An 11,992-nucleotide genomic window follows, 5' to 3' on the forward strand; every position below is an offset into this window, starting at 1 on the left:
TTTGGGGCTCATCGGGGCTGTGGCACCTGGGTGGTGCTGCTTCCCGCTGCCCCCTGCGCTGCCTCCCTCCCCTCCCAAAAAGGCACAGACCGGTTCTGGAGAAACAACTTTTAATTGAAACAACTTGTCAACTTTGTAACAGAAGAGGAAAGGTCCTATGGAAGCTCCTCTAAACCCCCCTCCCTCAAACACCACCCCCCCGCTGCAAATACTGCCCTCTCCCCAAATACCTCCCCCCTTCCAAATACAACCCTCTCCTCCAGTGCACACCCCTCTCCCCTAAATAGAATTCCCCCCTCCCCAAATACACACAGACCCTCCCCGAATACACACAACCCCCACCTCCCCATCATCCCCGTTTCTTCCTTGTGTTGGGACTCTCCCCCCGGCTCCATTCCTGGCCCCCTTGCAAGAGCCCAGTGATTGCTGGATGGTGTTCAGGGGGAGCTGGTCCCCTGCTTCGTCCCCTGCCTCTCCATCTGGGCTGGCATGGCTGGGGGCAGCTCCGTCCCCACATCCTCCCAGAGCTCCTGGGACTCCGGCCCATTGAGGAGTTTCTCCAGGAAGCGCACAGCCTCCATGGTCTCCTCCAGAGTGTAGTTGTGACTCAAAAGCTCCTCAGGCAGCTCGACAGCATCAAAGTCGCTGGGGGAAATGGCTGTGCAGGTGTCCCCAGGCTCCGTGGGCCTGGGGCTGCTGCCAGGACTGTCCTGGCTGACACCTCCCACCTCCCCGGAGCAGTCGAAGAGCCTCAGGGCCTCCTCCAGAGGGAACTCTTGAGGCCCTTTGAGATCCCCGAGGGCTTGGCATTGGTGGACAGCAGAGGGGCTGGTGGGGACACTGGTATCCAGGGAGATGATGCTGTCCAAGGAGAGGTCAGTGTCTGAGGAGAGGTCACTGGAGGCAGGGATGTTGCTGTCTGGGCTTCTCTCCTCAGGGGTGGCCGTGCTGGAGCTCTTGGTCTCTGAAGACCATTCAAGGCTGTTCTTGTGGCCGGGGATGGAGTTTGGCAGCGTGGTGTGTGCTGGGGCCACCGCTCTGCCCTCTCCCCTGGTGGCACCAGGGTCCCCAGGCCTGGAGATGGTGGTGGCGCTGTCCTGGCTGGACCCCACTGTGTCCGTGGAGGATGCAAAGAGCCTAAAAGCCTCTTGGAGGAGCATCTCCTCAGTCACATCCACTGTGCCTGCCGGGTCCCCAGGAGCTGGTTTCTGGGGGGCAGCCAAGGGTCTGGGGGGCACGTGGCTTTGTTGGGTGCCATGGCTGCCCAGGGGTGCCCCTGTGGGGGTGGCCGTGCTGGAGATTTGGCTCCATCCAGAAGGTCCCCGGATGTGCTGGAGGCCAGGGATGGAGGTCAGCAGCAGCGCCGGGGGCGCTGCGGCCACCGCTCTGCCTTGGTAGCTGAAGGATGGGAGCTGCGTCAGCGGGGGCTGTGTGGGTGGTCCCTGGAGGATGCCGGGGGCTGCCCAGGCTGGGAGGGTCTCACAGCCCCCGAGGCCCCACAGGGCAGGGCCCGGGGGAGCAGCGGGGCCGTGGGCGAGCGTGGGGGTGGCTGGTGGAGGCTGCTTGGCGATGGTCCGCTTGACGTGGAAGAACCGGGGATCAAAGCAGGAGCCGCAGGGGGCCATCTGCAGCCCTGTGGGGGGAAAGGGAGTCGTGCTGGGCTGGGGGCAGCCTCCAGGGCACCCGCCGAGCCCAGGACACCCCTGTGGTCCCCTGTCCCTGCTCTGGGCCAGGCTCCTGGGGAGTTGGTGGCCGGGCACTCCCCGGGGTGAGCTGCTGTGCCGGGGGGGGGACAGGGCTGGAAACCAGGGAGGGGACACGCTTGTCGGGGGGAAATGGGAGAGATGGCCCCAAGGGGTGTGGAAAGTCTCTGGAAATGGGCTTTAGTGGTCAGACAAGGGTAGGGACCCTCACCTGGGCTTGCTGAACACTCCCCCCCGGTGCCAAAATTGCTGTGAGGGAAGAGGGGAGGTGGGATGGTGACGGTGAGAAGGGAGAGGGGAGGTGGGATGGTGATGGTGAGCAGGGAGAGGGGAGGTGGGATGGTGAAGGTGAGAAGGGAGAGGGGAGGTGGGATGGTGACGGTGAGCAGGGTCCTCAGGGGCTGAAGGTGGCAGAGGAGACAGGGGGTTCATACCTGGTGGTGGGGCCTGGGGGGCCCATGGGGCTGCCCCCACGGGGGGTGCCCAGGCTGCGGGGAAGGACTGCTCCTGCCCAGACACTGGAAGCAGGATGGCTGAGCCTGGAAGAGAGACAGGAGCCATGGCTGCGGTCACCTCCTGCGCTCTTGGCCCCGAGAGCGTCCCCGGGCTGTGGGTCGGGATCGGTCCCTACCTTGGGGGTAGAAGGTTTGCGGGAGCACAAAGGTGTGAAACATCTGTGGTGCTGGGGGAGTCCAGGAGCCGGTTGGTGGGAGCCAGAGTGGTGGCAGCGCCATGGTGGGTCCTCTCGCTCTCTCTGCTGCTAAGGACTCTTTGGTCGCCTGGGATGGAATGTTGGGGCTCCCTCTGGCACCCCCCCCCACTCCCTCAGCAGCCTCCCCATCTCCTGCTGGAGGACTAGGGGGAGATGGGATGGTCAGCCAGCAGGATGGGAGGAGCCAGCAGTGTCCCCTGGCACCAAGAGGGCAACCCCCATCCCAGGGGCCATCTGGGGTGCTGCAGGGGCCCAGGGGCTGTTCAGTGGGAGCCACAGTGGTGGGAGTGCCGTCATTGGTCCTTTCGGTCTCTCTGCTGCTAAGGAGTCTTTGGTTGCCCAGGATGGAATTTTGTGGCTCCCTCTGGAAACCCCTGCAGACCCTGCCCCCCCCTCCCCCCGCCTTCTTATCAGCCTCCCCAGCTCTTTTTGGGGAGGGAAGGATCTAAGGGGGAGTCTAGGTGCCCCTGGCACCTCGCTGCCCCTACCTTGGGGCTGCGGGTGAAATGCTTCTTGCTTTGAAGAATATTTTTCGGTCCGAGGGGGGAAGAAGTGGTTTCAGCCAAGGTGTGTGGGGACCAAGGTGCAGCCACAGCCTCCTTGTGTCACTCAACAAATGCCATTGTGACCGTCCCCTGTGCTTCTGCCTTGACTGGAGTGAACCAGAGACAGGACAAAGGAACTTGAGGGTGTGAGGTTAAGGTCGGCATCACTCGGTGTTCTGCTTCCCCCCAGCCCTCCCTCAAGCTGTGCCGTTGGGTCCTTTAGTCTCCTGATTGGGAAACAAGCAGCTCTGGGTCCCCCTCGGAGGGGGATGTGCTTTTCCTGCCTTTGTGATGCCTGAGAGGAGACGGTACTTGCCCCTGCACGCTCCAAAAAAAGCCCTGGATTCTGCACCCCATGGGATGACGAGATGCTGGGTCTGTTTGTGCTCTGCGGGACCCCAGGGACTGGGTTAGTACAGCCCCTCTTCATACTGGGGACGATGTGGCACCACCAAGGACACCCCAGTAGGAACAGAGACCTCTTGCTCCCACTACATGAACATTGTGTTGTGCAGGGGAGTCAGGACAACTGCCGTGAACCAGAGGCCAAGGATCTCTTGTGGCCTGTATCCTGTTAATTAAACAGATTAATTACCCTCTGTTAGCAAGGCACCTCAGGCCGCAAGATTGTGCGAGGACCCTCTGCTGCATAACTTGTGGCAGGGACTGATGCTGGGGGTGTAAAGGCAACGGCGCTTCTAAAAACATAAAACTTTTATTTCATTTCAGAGCACAGCTGAACGACCCTGCTCCTCTACATGCATCGTCCTAACGCCTCCTCTTGACTCAATGCCAAGGGGAAAGGGTCTCCTCAGCCCTATCGGTAGGAATTTGCCCTGTGTTTAGGCAGGAAGGTGAAGTTGGTCGGTACGGGTCCCAGGAGCAGCTCACTAGAAGAAAAAAAAAACAACAAAAAGAAAGCAAAAAAAAAAATCCCAAGAAGTTAGTGTCAGTACAAGAGCCATCGGTACTCTGTTGCACGGCCTTGTGGCTCTTCAGCAACAGTGGCTGCCGTCATGTGTGCCAAACCAAGCCTCTACCCTCCTGAAAATTCAGAGCTGCTGCACAAAACTGCCTCTGGTGCGGAGCTTTAACCCACGAACCGCAGCACTGGAGGGACACAGTCTCCCCACGAGGGAGACCCATTGCTGTCTCCTTACCAGGAAGTCACCCAAAACCGATGCCAAAGTGGGTTCCCAAGTTTGGTGGCCTGACCACCAGCCTCAGGCCTGGCAATGACATGCCTCAAATCACCAGGAGCCTCTGAGAAGCTCCTCCACACCTCTCACTGTGCTTGTGCAGAGCCAGAACCCTGTTAGTGCCAGAAAACATTAAGGGCAGATCCTGAAATGATGTAAGGCAGTTGTATTGCCATTGGATTTATCCTGGCTTAAGATTTCAACTATTTCACACTTTGGAACACACATTGTATTTTCAGTGCAGAGTAATTTTCTTTCTAGTCAAGGAGGCTTAACTTATTTCCTGGATGCTGGTTCGATACAGCATCAAACTTTCCACATGTCAGAAAGAAAGCAGCCCAGCAGGGCACGGAACGGTGTAGCAACAGTCTGAATCTACAGCACAAAAGCAAAAATGGAGTGTGCTCAGAGAACCCTGCTCCTCATTAGCGTCTCCTTAAAATGTGCTTTAAAAATAAACTTAAATCTAAACCTAATCAATGATGTGGACAAGGGGATGGAGTGCACCCTGGAGTCAGTTTGCAGATGACACCAAGCTGGGTGGGAGGGTCAACCTGCTGGAGGGTAGAAAGGCTTTGCAGAGGGATCTGGACGGGCTGGATGGATGGGCCAAGGCCAATGGCATGTGTTTCAACAAGGCCAAGTTCTGGGTCCTGCCCTTGGGTCCCACCAACCCCCTGCAGCGCCAGAGGCTCAGGGAAGAGTGGCTGGAGCTGCCTGGCAGAAAAGGACCTGGGGGTGTTGGTGGACAGCAGGAGGAACATGAGCCAGCAGTGTGCCCAGGTGGCCAGGAAGGCCAACAGCATCCTGGCCTGTATCAGGAACAGCATGGTGAGTAGGACTCAGGGGGTGATCGTCCCCCTGGACAGGGCACTGGTGAGGCCTCACCTTGAGTACTGTGTCCAGTTTTGGGCCCCTTCCCACAAAAAAGACATTGTGGTCTCTTTTGGAGCGGGTCCAGAGAAGGGCAATGGAGCTGGTGAGGGGTCTGGAGCACAAGTCTTATGAGGAGAGGCTGAGGGAGCTGGGGGTGTTCAGCCTGGAGAAGAGGAGGCTGAGGGGAGACCTTCTTGCTCTCTACAACTCCCTGAAAGGAGGGTGTAGCCAGGGGGGGTCAGTCTCTGCTCCCAAGGAACAGGGATGGGACAAGAGGAAATGGCCTCAAGTTGTGCCAGGGGAGGTTTAGGATGGATATTGGGAAAAATTTTTACACAGAAAGGGTTATTATTATTAAGCCCTGGAATGGACTGCCCAGGGAAGTGGTTGAGGGACCATCCCTGGAGGTATTTAAAAGGTGGATTGACACAGTGCTTAGTGACATGGTTTAGTGATGGTTTTTATCAGAGTTAGGTCTATGGTTGGACTAGATGATCTTAAAGGTCCCTTCCAACCCAGACAATTCTATGATTCTAAATTGGTTTAAAATTCTGAGTTCTTATGGCTATAAATGTCTATTACATGGCACTGTAAATCCCAGGGGTTACAAATCTTTGTGCAGCCTCATGCAGGCAGGTTCCACTTGAAAAATGGCTTTTAAAAATTCTGATCAAAACTCCATGTTCTTATAACGTGGTTTCAGGCAGCTGTTCCCAGTACTAGCAGAACGGATGAGGATTAGCAAAACCAGAGAAGGCTGTAGCCATGCTCTATTCTCGCTAATCTCTGCTTCCATGAGATGGGAAGTGGCAGCTGGCTCTTACAGCTCTCGCTTCAGCTGCCTTTGAGCTTTCAAAGTCATTTCAAGCCAGTGCCTGAGGACTTGTAGATGTGGGGAAAAACAGTTTCCTGCACTTTGTTGCATGAACTCAAGAAATCGGATAATGAAAAATGGGGAAAATGCTCAGCTCTCCTAACTAGGGAAGGGGGACTGCCCTCCTGCTTGGCATCTGTGCGAGCCAAGCACAGAGGGATCTGATGCTGGAAGCCTGAGACATCCCATGGCTGTGCCTCTGCTGGTTCCTGCGACTGTCCTGGGACGATCAGTGTGTCACGAGCGAGAACAGTTATTCTCGATCAACAGCAGGCACTGGATGACCTGATGAAGCACATACAGAGACTGAGCAAGTTCTTTATGTGCCCTCAACTTCAAGCTCAGCTAAAACCTCGAAGAAAAGCACTGTTTAACCCTTGCTGCTTCCTTACAACCTCTCTGACTGATGGGAAGGTGTCATCACCCTCTCTCTGGAGGCTGCACACGGGCACAGTGACTTTGTGGGGCTCTGTGGCATCCCTTCATAGCGATTTAACTGAAATTCAACACTTTATTACCTTATTTTAATCCAGTCATCCACATTTTGGCTCGCCATCAGCGTCTCCAGATAGTCTCTCCCCATGTAGTAAGGCGGCCGCTCATTAATTTTCTGAGGTAGGTGTTCTAATAAGCCAACTGGAATATACCTGCAAGGAAAAGCAACCGTGCTATTGCTCAAACGACACAGGTTTGCTGTGGTGAAGATCCTCTCAGCTGGGGAGAGTCACCTGCACAGGAACGAGAGCCATTCCAGCAGAAACTTCCTGGTCTTCTCCACTCCCTGAGTGTCCGACCCCCAGTGCTCAAGGCCGTAGTTGGTGAAGTCTTTGAGGATATAAAATCTCTCGCTGGAGGAGATATCCCAGTGTCTCTGCTCCTTAATTTCAGTGAAAAGCCATGGTTTGATGAGTGCCCCTCTGCAGCCAAAAAATAAATGTGCTCTGTTATTCCCTTGACTAGTGTTTCTGAAAATGCCAACTAATTTCCAGGACCTATTTCCCAGCCAATGCTGCTTTAGTTATTTTTTTTTTCAATTTCAATAGGAAGCTACTGTTAGCTCCCATTGACACAAACTGATTTTACCAAGTTTTAAAGAGTAGTTTCACCAAGAGGAAACCGCTCGTGGTTTTGGTTTGTTTAGGTATTTTTTTTTAATTCCTTTTTCAACTCTTGCACCAACAGAGCTCAGAAGCAAAGGGGAAACACTGGCACTTGCCTCGCAATCATAATTCCGGAAACGCCCATCTGCATGGCTCGATTAGCATCTTCGTAAGACAAAATATCACCGTTTCCTGTCCAGAAGGAAAGGAGAAGGCAGAGGTCGAGGGGATACATGAGGACAAGTCAAAATGAGTTAATCCAGGCGTGGGATAAAATTCAAAATGGACAGAGGGTCCAAAAGCCAGATTGTCAAAGAGGCTCCAGGACTCGTGGTTAAAGACTCCCAGGGATTTTTCTGATTAATGTTTCCCTTACAAGGGAAAGAAGAGCCTTCTCCTCTTCTCAACTCCCAACTCTTACCCTGGTTTAGCTGGGACTGTCTGTGCTGTGGTGCCAAAGAGAAGAAGAACCTGCTAAAAAAGAACCTGCTAAAAACCAAGTGGTTTATATCCTGCCTGTCCCTTTCCTCCTGCTCCTCTCAGTGCTCATCCCACCTGACTCCAGTGCACAGGCAGGTTAACATGAGAGCCACTGTTAATTCACCCCATCATATCACCATCATCATCATCAGGGATACTTCAACCTCTCCCCCAGGTTAAATGTCCTTGGGAGCCTGGGTTTTTTTTCCCCTTTTTTAAAGGTATTTTGAATCAAACGTGGTGCTTTCAGCCCACGTGACAAAACAACAGCAACACCTACCAAAAAGAGGCATGGGGCTCGCGATTTTAGCACACTCTGCAATGTAGTCCCAGTCAGCGCCCCTCGTGTACCGCTGCTCCCTGGACCTGCCGTGAAGCTGGAGAAGAAAGTCAGAGAGAGATCTCACCAAACGCCCTGGAGGAGACAGGGCAGAAGGGAAGTACCAGAGGAACATGCTTCAGCAAAGGCAGTAACACCAGGCTGGGGTAAAGGATCTGTCTGGACATAGCCAGTGGCTAACAGAGCAGGCTGCGGAGGTGGCCAGCAGAGCCAAGAAAGAGCTGGATGTTTTCTGAGCAACATTTCAGCCATTTGCAAGCCACAGCCAGAAGTGACTGTCCCCAGTGAAAGGGAATATTCACTGCGGGCCGGAACTACTCATCCCCATGCAAATTAGATGGTCCCATCACTTCCCCAGCCCTGCTCTAATGAGGATTATTTGGCTGAAACCTCTGTTCCCGAGCACTGCAGGAACCATCTCACTTTGTAATGGATACAAGGCTCAGGAGCACCTAAGAAAATGCTCTCTGCATCTGAATTTTTCTCTGTTATTATCAGAAAACACTGAAAGATAGTACACAGCTGCTCAAAGGTGTTTGGAAGAGCTGCTTAGCTGTGGGGAAGGGTAAGGTCACCCCCTCATTGTGTTCCAGGCTGACAGGTGAGCAGAGTTCTCCAGGCACCAGCCAACAATCCCACCCCACAGCAAGGATCACCTACCGTGACCATGGATGCTCCCCACTCCCGGATCTTGGGAATTATTTTATGAGCCACGTTAATCTTTTCTTGCACCCCCGTCCGTATCTTCACAGTCAGTGGGACGTCCAGCATCTGCAGGAACAGGAGAGTGAGGCCAGGCTGAGCAGGACTCAGCTCCATAAATTCCTCTCCTGCTGCTGGCAGATGCTCTCACTCACCAAGTTCATCCCTCGGACGATCTGCTCAAACTTGTTGGAGCGAGTCATCAGAGCACAGCCTCCTCCCTGGGAGACAAAAAGCGGTGCAGTCAAGTCTTTTTGCCCCCTTGCATAGTGAAGAACCTCCTTGGAGCTGCTCAACAGCAGCTCAGGGAATACTGGTAAGACTAGGAGCATCTCAAGACTTGGAGAAAGGAGACTCTTCAATGAAAATACCCCCACAGACCTTTTCCCTCCAAACTTCTGCCAGGAAGAGAACCATACCCTGCTCTTTGAACAGCTTATTTGTTGTTCATTTGCTTGTTTGCTGAGATCTAGTGCCGGTAAATGAACTGGGAGCTCTGAATCAGACTGGCAGGAGCTGCTCGGGTAACAGGAGACGAAGAGACCACCGGGTAACAGGAGTACCTGGTCTGGTGGGAGGTGTTCCTGCCTATGGCAGGGGGTTGGGACTCAATGATCTTTAAGGTCCCTTCCAACCCAAACCATTCTATGAGGCAAAAGACAAGACTCTACTGATGGAAGGAAAATGGGCTGCAGAACATCTCATTACCTTCTTGTAGACCAGGTCAATGGGACACCCAACATTGATGTCTACAAAGTCCACTTCAATTGTCTGGTTCAGGAGCTCTGCACATTTGGTCATCGTGTTTGGAAATGCTCCCTCCAGCTGCCAGAGGGGGACAGGTTGCATGAATTCAAGAAGCAGCTTTTCTCCTCAGAAGTGAGTTATCATTTCTCTGGTTATCAAGATGATAGCACCCACCTGAACCCCAAAAATATCTTCGGAATGATGCCGTTTGAGGAGAGCCCATTCAGAGGACTGGCCCTGAAGCAGGTTTGTGCACACAGCCATCTCGCCACAGGTGATGTCTGCCCCAAAGCGCTTGCATATCCTTCGGAAAGGGAGATTACCACACTGAAAAAGACAGTGGATAGACAGTTTGCAGGAGGTTTGCTCTGTTGTAAATGTTGCAACGGCAAACTTTGACAAAAGGAGAGAATTATCTACCTACCGTGGTCAGTGGAGCCAAGTACAGCTTGCCCTGGATGTCCAACTGGAAAACAGCAAGGGTGGAGGAGTATGTCAGGAGAACTGAAGCAGTGGTGGTTAAACAGGAAGATACTCCAGGGAGCAATTGTATCACTTGCCTTGGTTAAAACTCAGTGGGAAACCCAGAAAATCACTGTTTATTCTTCGAGAACCTCAACTACTCCAAGAGAATGCATAATTTGGACAAAAGAACCAGAAACTTAAACTGCTCAATCTGTTTTCACTGCTCAGCTTGGAGAAAACTCAAAGCAGTTACAGATACAGAGGGATGCAAGACTGGCAAACGGATGCAAGGACGGAAGGTATGAGGAGGAGAGGAAAGAGGGAACGCTCTCACCCCAGGAGAGGACCATGCAGAGCACAAATCAACCAGCCCCCACTTCAGCTCTTCTTACAGATCATTTCCACTCTCACCAACAGCTCAGTCCCTGCTCTCCTTCATATCCAAGCTGCAACTTCTCTTGGCTCTCACCCCTCCAAGGACAACACCACAGCCCCCACTCACCTTCCTTCATCCTACCCTCCTCCTGACCATAACACGGTCCCCAGGCAGCTCTGTCCTCTCACCCAGCTAAGCTACCATCTTCCCAAGCACAATCTCCACCACTTGAGAAGGACACGAGAGACAGCAGCCCTCAGCCAAAATCTCACTGCTCACCTTCTTCTTCTCACAGGACCGCAGCTTTATAATGTCCTCATCTGTCACCGGGCCCACTGTTTTCACGGAGGAAGCCTCCTCCCCAGCTGCAGGGCTGGGACTCTGTAAGGCATCTGGTTTGGGATCTTCTCCCTGCTCCGGTAGCACAGGACATTCAGGGCCATCTCCCAGCTCCTCCTGGGGTGTTGTGCAGTTGGGCACCTCTTGCTCCTCTGTAGAACATCCCGTGTCTTTGACTTCCTTCCCACCATCACCGTGGGGCTTGGCCAGACCACGGAGGTACTCATCAGCCTTCTTGAAGCTAAACTTCCTCTTGCGTAACTGGTGCTGGAGGTCCTTGGAGAGGTTGTTCCTCACCAGCAACTTCCCTTCCCACTGCTTGGCCAGCTCCGTGTTGATGATGTTCTGGTAGCCGTCCCCGAGGTGGGCCTGGGCAAAGCGGCAAGTGACGCCATAAATGCACTTGCCGAAGGTTTCAAAGAGCACGCAGCTGCGCCCCAGGTCGGCCGGCTTCACAGCCATGTACTCGCCAATGTCATGAAGGAAGTGGCACCGTGGGCCGAAGTAGCACTTCTCTGCACACCCCTTAAAACAAGAAAGAGGAGGTTAAACCCTCTGCTCTCCGCTCGCCCACCTGGGCACGGCTGCACTTTCCTGCATAGCGAAGTGAGCCTGGGTCCTCCCCGGCCCAGAAAGGGACCAGAACCTCTCCGAGCACCCGGGTGACGTTGGGTGCCCCACGAAACGCTCTCTGGGAGCTGATTTCTGGAATGTGCCACAGAAGGGCAGTGACGTACCCACCTAGGGGGACACTTAGCACTACCGCTTCAGGGAAGGTGACACTTTGCTTGTCCCGCTCAGCTTATCCCACTTCACCCTCTCCCAGGCAGCCAGCAGAGGTGGTTTTGCCAGCAGAGCCCCCTGCTCGCTCCCTGCTGGGACTCTGCCCTGGTGTGGCTCTATCTTCACTGTGCTTCCCTAGACCTAAAAATAAATGCAGCCCTGGAGCAGAAAGGGCCAACTGGGGTTCCAAACCCCCCACCCCAACCAGAGCAGCATGGAGCAGGGCGTTAACCCTACCTGTGTTACCGACGGGCACAGCCTGCTCTGCTCGTAGTGGTTGGGTTTCATACACGGCCTGCTCTTGTTCTGCCCACGTGCCCGCTTCCGCTCTGCTGGCTCCTTCTCCACTGCTCCAGCATCCTCTCGGTTTTCCCCATCCTGACCGAGCTCCTCCGACTTCACCCGTTTGGCGGGGGGCTCACTCTGGCAGCTGCCGTCCTTCTCCTCCTTCTCCTCGCCCCCGCTGCTGGGCTCACCCTGGGCTCGCAGGTAGGCATGGAACTGCTCCTTGGAGGCCAGGAACCTGTGCGGACACCCGAGCCGTGTCAGCCCAGTGACAGGGGGAGTGGGGAGACAGGGAGATCGGGGAGAGGGGGCTGCTGGGGGGACAGCGGGGCCAGGCATGTACCTGGGGGGATTACGGGGGGACCTGGAAGGTACCGGGAGGGGTTATGGGGGTGCTGGGCACATACTATGGATATGGAAGGGTCAGGCACATATTGGGGAGGGTGGTTATGGAAGGGCCTGACAC

General features: G+C 54.5%; 2 protein-coding genes across 4 annotated transcripts in view; both read right to left on the reverse strand.

Moving 5' to 3' along the window:
* Nucleotides 1-362: 362 nt before the first annotated feature.
* Nucleotides 363-3,012, reverse strand: LOC106900272 (proline-rich protein 36-like). Of its 2 annotated transcripts, XM_014962285.1 has the most exons (4): nt 2,904-3,012; nt 2,335-2,482; nt 2,138-2,242; nt 363-1,633 (listed from the first exon to the last, which is right to left on the reverse strand). In XM_014962285.1, the coding sequence occupies exons 2-4, from the start codon at nt 2,435-2,437 to the stop codon at nt 438-440; spliced, it is 1,404 nt and encodes a 467-aa protein (XP_014817771.1). In that variant the 5' UTR covers nt 2,438-2,482; nt 2,904-3,012; the 3' UTR covers nt 363-437. The 2 variants fall into 2 exon arrangements, with proteins under 2 accessions (XP_014817771.1, XP_014817770.1); XM_014962284.1 differs by lacking the exon at nt 2,904-3,012 and having other exon boundaries at nt 2,335-2,848.
* Nucleotides 3,013-3,656: 644 nt separating this feature from the next.
* The window catches only part of DUS3L (dihydrouridine synthase 3-like), a 9,413-nt gene continuing 1,077 nt past the window's right edge, over nt 3,657-11,992 (reverse strand). Inside the window, exons 2-13 of one of the 2 annotated variants that reach the window (XM_014962282.1) lie at nt 11,479-11,764; nt 10,399-10,983; nt 9,703-9,744; nt 9,453-9,605; nt 9,240-9,356; nt 8,687-8,752; nt 8,490-8,600; nt 7,770-7,866; nt 7,126-7,201; nt 6,638-6,826; nt 6,428-6,556; nt 3,657-3,850 (exon numbers count right to left, since the gene is read on the reverse strand). In XM_014962282.1, the coding sequence (XP_014817768.1) occupies nt 3,778-3,850; nt 6,428-6,556; nt 6,638-6,826; nt 7,126-7,201; nt 7,770-7,866; nt 8,490-8,600; nt 8,687-8,752; nt 9,240-9,356; nt 9,453-9,605; nt 9,703-9,744; nt 10,399-10,983; nt 11,479-11,764 (1,924 nt within the window). In that variant the 3' untranslated portion in view covers nt 3,657-3,777. The remainder of the gene's footprint in view (nt 3,851-6,427; nt 6,557-6,637; nt 6,827-7,125; nt 7,202-7,769; nt 7,867-8,489; nt 8,601-8,686; nt 8,753-9,239; nt 9,357-9,452; nt 9,606-9,702; nt 9,745-10,398; nt 10,984-11,478; nt 11,765-11,992) is intronic. The other variant, XM_014962283.1, reaches the window with a different exon arrangement.

This window comes from Calidris pugnax, unplaced genomic scaffold (genome assembly GCF_001431845.1).
Source record: "Calidris pugnax isolate Ruff unplaced genomic scaffold, ASM143184v1 scaffold757, whole genome shotgun sequence".
Taxonomy (NCBI): Eukaryota; Metazoa; Chordata; class Aves; order Charadriiformes; family Scolopacidae; genus Calidris; species Calidris pugnax.